General features: G+C 38.5%; 1 protein-coding gene across 2 annotated transcripts in view; it reads left to right on the top strand.

Annotated features, from left to right (window-relative positions):
• LOC138736186 (vinculin) overlaps positions 1–13,490 on the top strand; it is a 114,920-nt gene that overhangs the window by 89,109 nt on the left and 12,321 nt on the right. Inside the window, exons 17-19 of one of the 2 annotated variants that reach the window (XM_069885265.1) lie at positions 6,377–6,501; positions 8,370–8,555; positions 11,755–11,973. In XM_069885265.1, coding sequence (XP_069741366.1) covers positions 6,377–6,501; positions 8,370–8,555; positions 11,755–11,973 — 530 coding nt within the window. The remainder of the gene's footprint in view (positions 1–6,376; positions 6,502–8,369; positions 8,556–11,754; positions 11,974–13,490) is intronic. The other variant, XM_069885264.1, reaches the window with a different exon arrangement.

Below are 13,490 nucleotides of genomic sequence, written 5' to 3'. Positions count from 1 at the left end.
CACAATTAAGGTATTTATCAGATTTTTATCAGACAAGGGAAAAACCAGATTGGACTAAAATAGAGCTAGATAAAATAGGGGAGAAGGTACTGGAACATATACTTTATAAGTGGGATGAAAAGCTAGTGCAATATAAAAGCTCACCAGTATTGCATCATTTACTCAATATATGGAAGAAGATTCACTTAGAAAGGAAAAAAAAACAAATTACCAACTACCAAAGTTATTATTGACGCAAAATAAGCTAATCCCTTTTATAATAGATAACCTTTCCTTTAGAGAATGAGAGAGAAAAGGAATCAAAAGAATAGAAAATTGTTTTTTGGGAAATAATTTATCAACATTTGAACAAATGAAGTACAAATATGGAATAACTCATGGTACAATATTTGCATACCATCAACTGAAAGCCTACTTAAAGGATAAATTGGGAAACAGACAGATTACCAGAAGGAAGCAGCTTTGAATATGTGATTACAGAAACAATGATAATAAAAAGATTTATAACGAACATGTACATCAAGCTGCAAGAGAAGGAAAATTATGAAATAAGCTATAAACCCAAACAAAAGTGGGAAAAGGATTTAAACATAAAGATAAAAAATGAAGCATGGGAAAAGTTATGCTCTGGAACTATGAAAAATATAATAAACACAAGGTTAAGCATGATACAGTATAATTGGTTACACAGGTTATATATCATCCCCAAAAGTTTTTAAAAATGGGATCCAACATTATCAGATAGATGTTTTCGCTGTAAGAAGGAAATGGGAACAACAGTACATGCAATTTGGGCATGTGAGAAAGTGAAAAAGTTTTGGGAAGATCTAAATCAGGTATTAAATAAAATCACTAAAAGCAACATACCAAAAAATCCAGAGATCTATCTTCTAAGTAATATGTAGTAAGGAATTAGGCCTCAAATTGGATAATGCACAAAAAAGATTTATTATGATAGCCTTAGCAGTAGCAAAAAAATGTATAATGTCAACTTGGAAATCAGAAGAGAGCCTGAGAATACAGTAATGGTACATAGAAATGAATAAAAGTATTCCAATGGAAAAAATAACATACAATTGAAGAAATAAAGTCACATTATTTGAACAAATTTGGGAACCATACATGGAACATAACAGAGAGAGCTTGCCTTGGACCTCCATCCCCTAAAATGATAAAATGATAAGACAAAATGACTTGATCCAGTGTGTAGATGACACAATTTTCTTGTTTATTTTCATTGTGTGATTACATTGTTGAATGGTTTTATTGTATTGTATATGTTGAACGTTTAATGGGTTTGAAGGGGGGAGGGAAGGAAGGGAGGAAAAAAGGGGAGAAAATGCAACTCTGTATATTTAAGAGGGAAATGTTTGTATGTATTTTGATTGATATGGTTCACAGTGTGGAAAAAAAATAATAAACTGTCGAAGCAGACAGATGATGAGACCAAGATTGGAGGTGTTTTGGACAGCGAAGGTTTTCAAAGCCTGCAGAAGGATCTGGAGCAGATGGAATTTAATGCTGACAAGTGTGAGGAGTTGCATTTTGGAAGGACAAACCAAGAAAGGACATGCATGAAGGATTGGGCACTGAGGAGTGCAGTCGAACAGAGTGATCTGGGCATACAGATACGTAATTCCCTGAAAGTCACATCATAAGTGGATAGGGTTGTAAAGAGAGCTTTTGGCACATTGGCCATCATAAATCAAAGTATTGAGTATAGGAGTTAGGATGTTTTGCTAAAGTTGTTTAAGACATTGGTGAGGCCAAATTTGGAGTATTCTGTGCAGCTTTAGTTACTCAACTACAGGAAATTTATTAATAAGAAAGAATGAGTGCAGAGATTAATTAGGATGTTGCCCAGACTTCAAGAACTGAGTTACAGGGAAAGGTTAAACAAGTTAGGATTTTATTCCTTGGAGTGTAGAAGAATGAGGGAAGATTTGATTAAGGTATTAAAAATTATGAGGGGCTAGACAGAGTAAATGTAGATATGCTTTTTCCACTGAGGGTAGCTGAGATTCACTCCAGAGGTCATGGGTTAAGAGTGAAAGGGTTTCCCTCTCTTAAATGAGAGGGAACTTCACACTGAGAGTGGTGGGAGTGTGGAACTAGCTGCCAGCTGAGGTGGTGAATGCAGGCTCAATTTTAACATTTAACAAAAATTTGGACAGGTACGAGGATGAGAGAGTTGTGGAGGGCAATGGACTGTGCAGGTCAGTGGGACTAGGCAAAAAAAAAGTTTGGCATAGACTCGAAGGGCCGAAGGGGGCAGTTTCTGTGGTGTAATGTTCTAAGGTTCTAAGAGTGAGGTCCACTCCTAAGAATAAGATCAGCTGTGTGGTCTTGCTGACAGTGAAGTAGAGGTTGTTTTCCTTGCACCAAGCTATTAATTCCTCTGTCTGTACTCCAGCTCTTAGTTATTGGAGATCTTATCTGCAACCCTAGTGTCCAGCACAAATTTATAGATGGAATTGGAACTGTGTACAGGGAGTACAGTAGGGTGTGGAGTACACAGCCTTGTGAAACGCCATTGTTGAGGATGATCATGGAGGAGGTGCTGTCATCAGTCCTCACTGAATGCAGCTGGTGTGACAGGAATCATGATCCATGTTCGCAAACGTTCCGTACAAGTTTATTTGACACTGTAGTCGATGAATAGTAGTCTGACAGAGGTGAGCTTGTTATCAACACTGTACACATTGATTTCATTTTATTTTTTCTCTACCAAAACCAGCCTGTTATGTTTTGGATACGTAGAACAGAACAGGAATTGGCCTTTAGACCTGTAATGTCTGGACTAAACACGATGTTGAATTAAACTAAATGTCTTTAACCTGCATGTGATCCATATCCCTTCATTTCCTGCATGTCTATTGGGAAACTGCTTTAATGCTACTATTGTGTTTGGTTCCACCACTACCCTGGCAGTGAGTTCCAGGCATCCAACCCTGTTTTATTTAAAAAAATCTTGTTCTACACACCTTAAAATTTTCGCCTTAAATTCATGTACCCTAGTGATTGACAGTTTTATCCTGGGAAAAAGATTCTGATCTTTTTCCTATCTCTGCCTCTCATGTTTTTATAAATTTATGTCCATTCCCCCCTTCTGCTTCTGATGCTCCAGAGAAACAACCTAAATTTGTGCAACCCCTTCTTGTAACTTGGACACTTCGATCCAGGGAGCATGTTGGTACAACTCTTTTGTACCCTTTCTAAAGTCTGCATATCCTTCCCAGAACTGCACACAATGCTCGAGGGTGCCCCAACCAAAGTTTTACATTACAATAACATGACTTGCTTCTTAGAACCATATACATTACAGTGCAGAAACAGGCCCTTAGTCCCATCAAATCCATGCTGAACTATTTATTCTGCCTCATCCCATCGAACTGCATGCAGGCCAAAAGAAAACTACAAATTTCACTACAAATATTCATATTTTCATTTTTCTGCCCAATGAAGTTCAGCATGTCATGCACCTTTTTTACCACTCCATCCACTTGCACGTCCATTTTCTGGGAACGGTGGTCTTGGACCCACTGATCCCCTGGTACATCAATGTTGTTAGGGGCCCTTCTACTTTCCCCTTGTACTTGACAACATACTTGGTTCAATTAAACTCCATCTGCCATTTTTTTGCTGATGTCCCTAATTGCTTTATATTTTGTTGTACTTTGTGATAGCTCTATACACTCAACAGTTCCGGCCATTTTTGTGTCATCTGCAAAGTTACTAATCCACCCACCTACATTTTCATCCAAGTCATTTATATAGATTGCAAACAGGGGTCGCAACACCAATCCCTGTGAGATAGCAGTTGTCACAGACCTCCGATCAGAACGTGGTTCCACTACTCTCCTCAGTCCTCTCTGCTCCAGTCAATTCTGAATCCAGACGATCAACTTGCCATGCATCTGTTCCTTCTGGATCAGCCGACCTTGTCAAATACCTGACTAAAGTCCACGTAGACAGCATCCACTTTACCACCTTTGTCACCTTCTCAAAATTCTCAGTGACCTGCCTCACACAAAGGTATGCTGACTGGCTCTCGAAATGTGCATAAATCCTAACCCCAAGTATCCTCTCCAGTAGCTTCCCTACTCATGGGAGGCTCATCAGCCATTTAGATCATCATTTCACTTTTATTAAGCATAAATCTCTTCTCCATATTACATCATTGGAGTTGATGTTTTGTGGAGGAGATAATTAAACAGGATATAATCATTGACAATTATGTTCAGTACTTTTCAGCACCGGCACCTTTAAGGATTGACCAATGTATGTCACGAACATTAATTGGGGCAATGGATTTCATCAATTGAAGATGAAACTGAAATGGACCCACTAATTAGGAATGCATAATATGTTGTCCTTGCTTCATTTATTGCAAATATAGCCCTAGCTGAAGTTGAGTCCCAATCTAATATCCATAAGACATAGGAGCAGAAATAGGCCATTCAGCCCACCATTTAATCATGAGCTGATCCATCTTCCCACTGCCCGGCCTTCTTCCCATAACTTTTGATGTCCTGGCCAATCAAGAACCTATCAATCTGTGCCTTAAATGCACTCTATGACCTAGCCTCCACAACTGCCTGTGGCAACAAATTCCTCGGATTCACCACCCTCTGGCTTAAAACAAGTTCCTCCACAACTTCGTTCTGAGTGGACACCCTTCAATTCTGTCCTGCCATGGGAAACAACCTTTCAAAATCGACTCTGTCCATGTCTTTCAACATTTGAAATATTTCAATGAGATCCCCTCCGACCCTCATTCTCCTAAATTCCTATGAGTATAGATCAAGAGCTGTCAAATAGACCAGATTTCAGATTTATTGTCAGAGTACATACATGACATCACATACAACCCCGATATTCTTTATTTGGGGGCGAAGTAGAATTACCATTTATTAGTAGTGCAGAAAAAATTGTACGTGTGTAAACCAATAAAGAACTGTGAACAGATAATGAATGTAAACAAACTGACTGCAACACAGAGAGAATTTAAAAAATCAATAAAGTGCAAAAGTAAGAATCCTTAACTGAGTCCCTGGCTGAATTTGTTGTCGAGGAGTCGGATGGTGGAGGGGTAGCAGCTGTTCCTGAACCTGGTGGTGCGAGTCTTGTGGCACCAATACCTCTTTCCTGATGGTAGCAGCAAGAACAGAGCGTATGCTGGGTGGTGAGGCTCTTTGACAGCAGCACTCCCTGTAGATGTTCTCAATAGTGGGAAGGGTTTTCCCCGTGATATCCTGGGCATTGTCCACTACCTTTTGGAGGGCTTTTCACTCTGGGACATTGGTATCCCCATACCAGACCATGATGCAGTTGGACAGCACGTTTTTCTCCACACCTCTGCAGAAAGTTGCCAGGGTTTCTGGTGTCCGCAAACACCTGAGGAAGTAGAGGCGCTGGCATGCTTCCTTCACGATGCCATTAGTGTGTTGACTCCAGGAAAGATCCTCTGAGGTAGTGACTCCCCAAAAACTTAACTTTGTTCACCCTCTTCACTTCTGATCCCTAATGATCACTGGATTGTACACCTCTGGTTTTCCCTTCCTGAAGTCATCAATCAGCTCTTTAGTTTTGATGACATTGAGTGCAAGGCTGTTGTTGGTGCACCATACGGCCAGGTTTTCAATCTCCATCCTGTGTGCTGGCTCATCCCCTTTCTTTATACCACCCACTACCGGCAAATCTGTTGATGGTGTTATTGTCGCACCGAGCCACACAGTCGTAGGTGTAAAGTGAGTAGAGCAGGGAGCTAAGAACACAGCCCTGTGGTGCTCTGGGTCTTACTAATCCTCACTGATTGTGATCTGGAGGTGAGGAAAACCATGATCCAAATACACAGTGGGGTGTTGAGGCCCAGGTCTTGGAGTTTGGTGATCAGTTTTGAGGGGATGATGGTGTTAAATGCTGAACTGTAGTCGATAAAGAGCATCCTGATGAATGCATCTTTGTGAAGAGCCAGTGAGATGGATAGACCTGTTGCTGCGATAGGCGAACTGGAACGTGTCCACATCACACATCTCAGATGAAGACCTTTTAATTTCTGGAATCATCCTCTGAACCCTCTCCAATGTCAGCGTGTCTTTCTTAAATGAGGAGCCCAAAGCTGCTCACAATATTCTAAGTGATGTCTCACCAGTGTCTTATAAAGCCTCAACATCACATCCCTGCTCTTGGATTCTATTCATCTTGAAATGAATGCCAGTATTGTATTTGCCTTCTTCACCACCAACACAACCTGCAAGTTTAGGCTAACCTGTATGAGGACTTTGCATCTGGGAATTTTCAATTTTCTTGCATTTAGAAAATAGTCTGCCATTTAATTTTTCTAGCAAAGCGCATGTCTACTTTTCTGATTCAGGCCTGCAGAAGAGCTTCTTGGATTGTGGTTATCGGATTCTCGGTGCTGTAGCTACGGTTCGAGAAGCTTTCCAGCCTCAGGAGCCAGACTTTCCTCCTCCACCACCTGATCTTGATCAGCTTCAGGTTTGTCCATTTTGGATAGTAAATAGTTTAATTTGTTTATATAATGTAACTAACTTTCAATGCTTCGACAAACTGGGAAAATGCACATAATATGGCATGAAGTCAAACTATGAACAGAATATTTAAATTAATAATGTAAATGCGTGTAGAAGAAATGCATCACTACTTTAATGTGAGTTTATTAATTACTCCCAAGATGTAGTATTGCAATTGAGTGTATAGCCTTTGGATTACTGCTTTTCACAGCAGTGAAGTTCAATGTGTAAGTTTAAAAACTGGCAAAGTTACTTGATGAGATCTATAATTGGTGAGATGAAGCACGGACATGGGGACACTTTCTCAGAATATTGGCTCTCTGTCCATAATGGGCATACTGTAAAACCTGGTTGTAAGCCATTTCAATTCTTCTTCAGATTTTCATGTCAACCTGTCCATCCTTCTCCTATTAGAGTGAGGACTGATATATAAATTAGAGGAACAGAACCTCCTATTTCACCTGGGCATTTTACAACTCAGTAGTAAGAATGAATGTTTCAATTTCCCTTCCATTCTCAGCAACCTCCCTCTCTGGTTCAATCCAATTTTACTCTGGATTCTTCCCTTTTCACCCCCTACCTCCACTCTTTGGATCCATGTGGTCCCATCTGCCTTTCCCTCACAGTTCTTCCCCAATTGCCAGCAAATGCACCTCATGTTAACCCTCTCAATCAGGACAATTCTCATAAACCTCCTCTGAACCTGCTCCAACGCCAACATATCCTTCCTTAAAAGCGTGGCCTAAAAAAGTCCATTTGGATCTCTGCTTTCTTAAAATAATCTGCATTGTTATTCTTTCTGCCAAAGTGCCTGACCATACACTTTCCTCCTCTGTATTCCATCTGCTTCTTGCTTGGTTGCCCATTCTCCCAACCTGTCCAAGTCCCTCTGCAGACTCTGTTCCCTCAATACTATCTGCACCTCCACCAATCTTTGTATCATCTGCAAACTTACCCACAAAATCATTAAATCGTTAACATTATAATGTGAAAGGTAGCAGACCTAACATTGACTCCTGCGGAACACCAATAGTCACCGGCAGCCTGTCAGAAAGGACCCCTTTATTTCCACACTTCGCTCTCTGCAGGCCAGGCAATCTTTTCTAAATTTTTTGGGTTTTTTTTTTCCCCCATAAATATGCATATCAAAACTTTCCATTTTCAAAATAAAAATATATAATATATATATAAACACAAAGCAAAACACTACAAAACCCCCTCCCCCCCAATATAAATCCATACACCGTCAGGGCTTACAGTTGGGTTTAAAAAAGGAAAATCTTCATTGGAGAGGTCACTTATATTTTTATAATAGCAGCACCTTTTTTATTACATTTGGGCCCCTATATAATCCAAATATGATTGCCATATTTTTATAAATACAATCACATTTGTTCTTTATATTATATGTGATTTTTTTTTCCATAGGTATACAACTGTTCATCTCTGTCTTTCATGGTGCAATCTGTTGAGGGGAGTCAGATTTCCAAGTATCTCTGTGCTAAATCTACTATGCTGAATCTTGAGGCTATGTCCCCTAGTTCTAGTCACCCCCACCAATGGAAATGACTTACCAACCTCTATCTTATCTATACATGTCATAATTTTAATACATTTATATATGATTCCCTTTCATCATTCCAGCTAGTACAGTCCTAGGCAACTCAATCTCTCATTTGTTTACTGGTAATTAGCAAGATTTATACTACATTCACTTTATTTCAATTTTGGCTTTCAATTATTTAAAAATGCTCAGATTAATCATCAAATTGGGCAGCAATTACAAAGAAAATTTGAGCTTTCGAATATGACCATCTAATCTATTACCCTCAGCTGAATGATGAACCTGCTCCTCCTAAACCGCCACTTCCTGAGGGTCAGGTTCCACCACCAAGGCCACCACCTCCTGAGGAAAAAGATGAGGAATTCCCTGAAATGAAAGCCGGAGAAGCAGTGAATCAGCCCATGATGGAGTCTGCTCGCCAATTGCATGATGAAGCCCGGAAGTGGTCTAGCAAGGTGAGGATCTTAGTCTTTTAAAAAAAAAAAAATCAAAAGCACATTTTTCATAATTTGGGAATGTTCAATAAACAGCAGGTGACATTGATGTTTATTCTAATTTGACGGTTTAATTTTCTATCAGGTCATTGATTTCCATTGAAAACTAAAGCAGTCCAATTTGAATGTTACTTGAAATAACTATTCCTGTTGAAGTCTCTTGATTCAAAGTACACATTTCCATCCTTCTAAAATGTAATGTTTTCAGAGTGTTCTAACTTCATGTAAACATATAATTTGTGAGTCTGACGTTTAGACAGGTAACATGCAGAAATCTGGTCACTGATCGTACAAATTGCATTTAGTAAATTTATTTGAAGTTCAAATGGTAACTCGACCAGCTTTTCGTTGTTGATTTGAAATGTGTAAGACAAGAGGTGGTGTTTTTGGGATTTCAGAAGGCTTTTGATCAAGTCTGACATAAGAGATTGGCTTGCAAAATTAGAGAAAGTAGTACAGGAGTTGAGATACTGACATAGATAGCAATCTGGAAGCAGAGAGTTGTAACAAATGGATCCTTTTAAGATTGGCAGGCAATTACATGGCAAAATGGTGCTGGGACCCCACTGTTTACAATGTATATTGATGAGCTAGATGAAGGAATTGAATATAATATCTCTAAATTTACTGGTGATCTTAAGCCGGGTGGCATTGCCAGCTGTGAAGAAGGTTTAAGAGGCTGCAAGGTGACTTGAACAGGTTGGGAGCCTGGGGAAATATATAGCAAACGCAGTAGCATTTAGATCAGTGGTTTTCAAATGTTTTCTTTCCACTCACAGACCACCTTGGGTAATCCCTATGCCATAGGTGGTTTGTGAGTGGGGGGAAAAAAAGCTCGAAAACCACTGTTTCAGTTGTACCTAATTGACACGTTATGTGCATGGTTTCATAACTCCAAAGGAAAGGGACCAATGACGATTTTTCTCAAGCAAAATATTTCAGTAACAATTGGGTCTAGACCAGTGGTTCTCAACCTTTTTTTCCCCCACTTGCATCCCACCTTAACCAATCCCTTACGAATCACAGAGCACCAATGGCTGAGGGAGGGATCACTTAAGATGGAATGTGAGTGGAAAGAAAGTTTGAAGACCACCGATTTGGATACTTGAGGTTTGTGTGCTTTCCTATTATTATCCACTTTGGTGGCTATAATAGGAAAACAGATTTTTATCCAAATGGCAAGAAATAAGAAAAAGGGGAGACGCAGTGCGATTTGAGGCCGATAGTGCATCAGTCACTGAAGGTTCAAATCCAGCTACTGCAGGCGGTGAAGAAAATAAATGGTTTGTTGGCCTTTTTTTTAATATGGTGTAAAGTTTGAGGAAAATTAGGAAAGAAAAAGAATTTTGCATTTAAAATGATGGTCTAGTCTAGAAATAAGAAGTGTTGTTTCTCATGGCAATCTAAGCTTACAATAACAATGCATACAATCCTTCACTTTTCTTTCCTAATCTTTCTTTTCTATTCTCTGTTTTCAGTGCTGAAGAAAGATTTTACTTGACACATTTGTGGTGTAAATGATCAAACTTTCTTTTCCAATGAATTTTGAACTAATAAGGTGAATTTGGGTACAAACTATCTATTTGGAATAATAATATGTGTGGCTTGCATTCTGAAATCTAAGGTGGGATGCCTATACTGAAGACTAGATTTTTGCAAAACCTCTCTCCCAATTTTGTTCCCAGGGTCAAATTTAAGGTTGGTTTTTATCTGGTCGCCGACCAGATTGACTGTTTGGCCATCAGATGGGAACAATACGTTGTGACATGTGTAGTTATTGGCATCTCTGTAGGGACGCCCATGTCTCGCTAAGGTTTACGTGGCAGAGATGAAGGCAAGTTCAAGCCTGTGATCGGGCTGGAAAAGCCAGTGGCCATTCATGTGAAGTCTGTGGGTAGAACTTCTGCAATTGTTGTTTCTCAAGGATTACTGATGATAGCAAGTTGAATAATGTTCATGAGTTGTGTGAAGCCAGTTATCCTATAATCTGTTTAATTTAAATTGTATTTGGCTTGTGACTTCTGAATATTAAAATTTTGGGTTTATTTTGATGACTTCATTAAGTTTGGTCTAATTTCATTGAAAAATAGTTTGGTTTGGTTCAGTCATGGGTGGGGAATGAGAGGAACTGCATCCTACATGCACTATATTTTTAAAATTTGCTGATGTCAAAATTGAGGCCAAGATGTGAGTGAAATGTCTTCCTTCCTAGATTCCATTGGTTGAGATCAAAGGTCCCTCCTTCACTTGAATCCAAAGGTTGAATCCCACTTGAAGTGATGCACCAGCTAGATATTAAACTGAGGCCCCATCTGATGCCTGGGTGTACATAAAAGATCCCATTGTACTATTCTAAAGATAACCAGGAGAGTTTTCTTTTGCGAAACACAAAACCTGCAGATGCTGGAACCTTGAACAAACAATGAGATGCTGGAGGAACTCAGTGAGTCAGGAGGCATCCATTGATAGCAATGGTCAATGCTTTAGTTCAGCATCTTGGGTGTTCTGGCTGACCTTCATTCGTCAATCAAAACCTAAGAGCAGTTGAGCTTGCCTGTACTGCCAAGGTTCTTACACTACTGTACTGACTACACTGTAGAGAAGCTTCAGAGGTTGTTTAGGGTAAAAGTAGTACAGGATAAATGCAATTTTGTAATTGTAATTAAATTCTGTATCTTATTTGTTTTTGACATTATTTTAAGAATGTGTTAATTAATTCCCTCACCCTCCTCATGGTCTCATCATTCCAATCTTTGAGTGTCCTAACTTTTATTTGCCTTTGCATTCTGTCTGCTATTGTACATGTAATAACTATTCTAGTTTTCTTTCCTGTATTCGAATTTTCACAACAGTGAATGTACAGGAATTTTTAAAGCTTTTTTTTGTGGGTTGGAGAAGGGATTTCTGATGGGAAAAAATCCTTTGAGTCTGATTTATCTGTTCTTTCGGGGTTAGCAGTATTAAGTCACAAACAAAAAAAAAAACTGCTCTCTCCTTGATGACTTTCCCAACTTTTTTTTTTGCCCTTTCCTCATTTGCAGAATGTGAAGATACCCAATTATTGAAATAACTCGGTACATATCCTCTTTCCTCCTCCTGTCTCTTTCACTAACTCTTTCGCTGTCTTTCCATCCTCCCTCTGCACGCGGTTCCATTAAAGCCTGATGGGACTGCTGAGGCAAGTGAAGCACTTGAGGCTGATGTAGATGTGTATGATAATGATGAGGATGACGATGATGTTGAGTTGACTCTTCCCTCTGACAATGAAGACGAGTACGAGCCTGAGCTACTCTTAATGCCTCCAAATCAGCCAGTTAACCAGCCAATTCTGGCTGCAGCTCAGTCTTTGCATCGAGAAGCAAGAAAATGGTCTAGTAAGGTACTCTTCAGTTTTTCCCAATAGCAGTTGGTTCGTTTGCATCCAGTCTTTCAAAGATTGGGCCCATTTGCACCACCTTAGATTCTTGCTGGATTTTGTGAGCCTTAAGTAAAATGTCTGTCTGCATTGTTGAAGATCTGAAATTGGCTTCACATGGCTCAAGGTCAGCAGTTAATAAAAAGTTAATTTTGATGCATTTGGAAACATTTTTAATCACTGGCTAACAAGAATACATGAACATCTCCATTAGCAACTTTGAACATTGCTATTTCTCTATTGCCTGTGAAGCCATAGATGACAGTTTCTGAATGACTTCCAGTTTCTAAATACTGTACGTCATAACCATTTTTCACTAAGTCATTGAAATTGTCTATGCTGCTTCTTCCCAAGGGCTGCCATTGCGATGAATATAAACATGGAGATTTGGCTAGCATTAACCATTGAGGAAGACTGTCTCTGGGAATGTCTTTAAAAATGGTTTTAAGATAACTATGGCTAGATTCTGCATGGGTAGAAATCACTTTCTTCTATGAACCACTTTGGTTTATCTAATGGTTTAATATAATGTTTTATCCAAGATTTTAAAATGTAATCTCTTAAACTTTAATCAAAACAAGTCAATTTAATTCCATTTGACTGAAATAATTGGTGTTGAAGATTCTTTTCTTTTTAACATATTTTTGAGTTTAACATAAGCATAAATACAGAATTGACAGTTACATAATAATTCATTTGTATACAAGTAAGCACACACAAAAAAAAGCCAATGGAAAAAAAGTAGATAAAACTACATCAATAATTGTTTATAAAACCTCAGAAACATTTAATTGAAATGATCTATGTGACCAAGTTAAACCCATTTGTTGAAATAACATATAAAATAAAGGAAAAAAGAGAAAAAATATGAAAACTAAATCTAATCTATGTCCTCCCTCTAATCAAGGTTACCTTATAAATTTTTTAAAAAGTAAATTATGTGGAACCACTGGGTACCCACGGAGAACGGACAATGAACGACCAGAACATTCAATAACTTAATTCTTCCAATTATAAGAAAAATTGCCCACAATTTCATAAATTGAAACTTTCTATCTTTAATATTGTATCTAATTTTCTCTAAACTAAAATAAGACATGATGTCATAAAACCACTGATATTATGAATTATCTTTCCATTTCAATAAAATTGCTCATCTGGCTCATCGGCTAAAGCTTTTTCCTGAGATGCCGATATGGGTTTATCTGAATCATGAGAAAAACCAAAGCTTTTGGATTTTTCACAAATTTCTAACATTTTCATGGTGGATTAACATCATTTACTTATATGAATTTATTGGATTTAAATTCAGTTCACCTGGCTGGGATCAAGAGCGATTGGGAACGAGATATGAACTTTACATTTTCAGATGAAAATTGGTTCTCTACTCTCAGCTTGATTAATGATTCTTCATTTTGTGCAATTTAAGGTGGAACACAGAACACATATGTCCAAACTTAAATTATTTTGTTTTTAAGCAG

This window comes from Narcine bancroftii, chromosome 6 (genome assembly GCF_036971445.1).
Source record: "Narcine bancroftii isolate sNarBan1 chromosome 6, sNarBan1.hap1, whole genome shotgun sequence".
Taxonomy (NCBI): domain Eukaryota; kingdom Metazoa; phylum Chordata; class Chondrichthyes; order Torpediniformes; family Narcinidae; genus Narcine; species Narcine bancroftii.
Note: the sequence above shows the minus strand (reverse complement) of the source record. Positions and strands in the feature narration are given on the sequence as shown.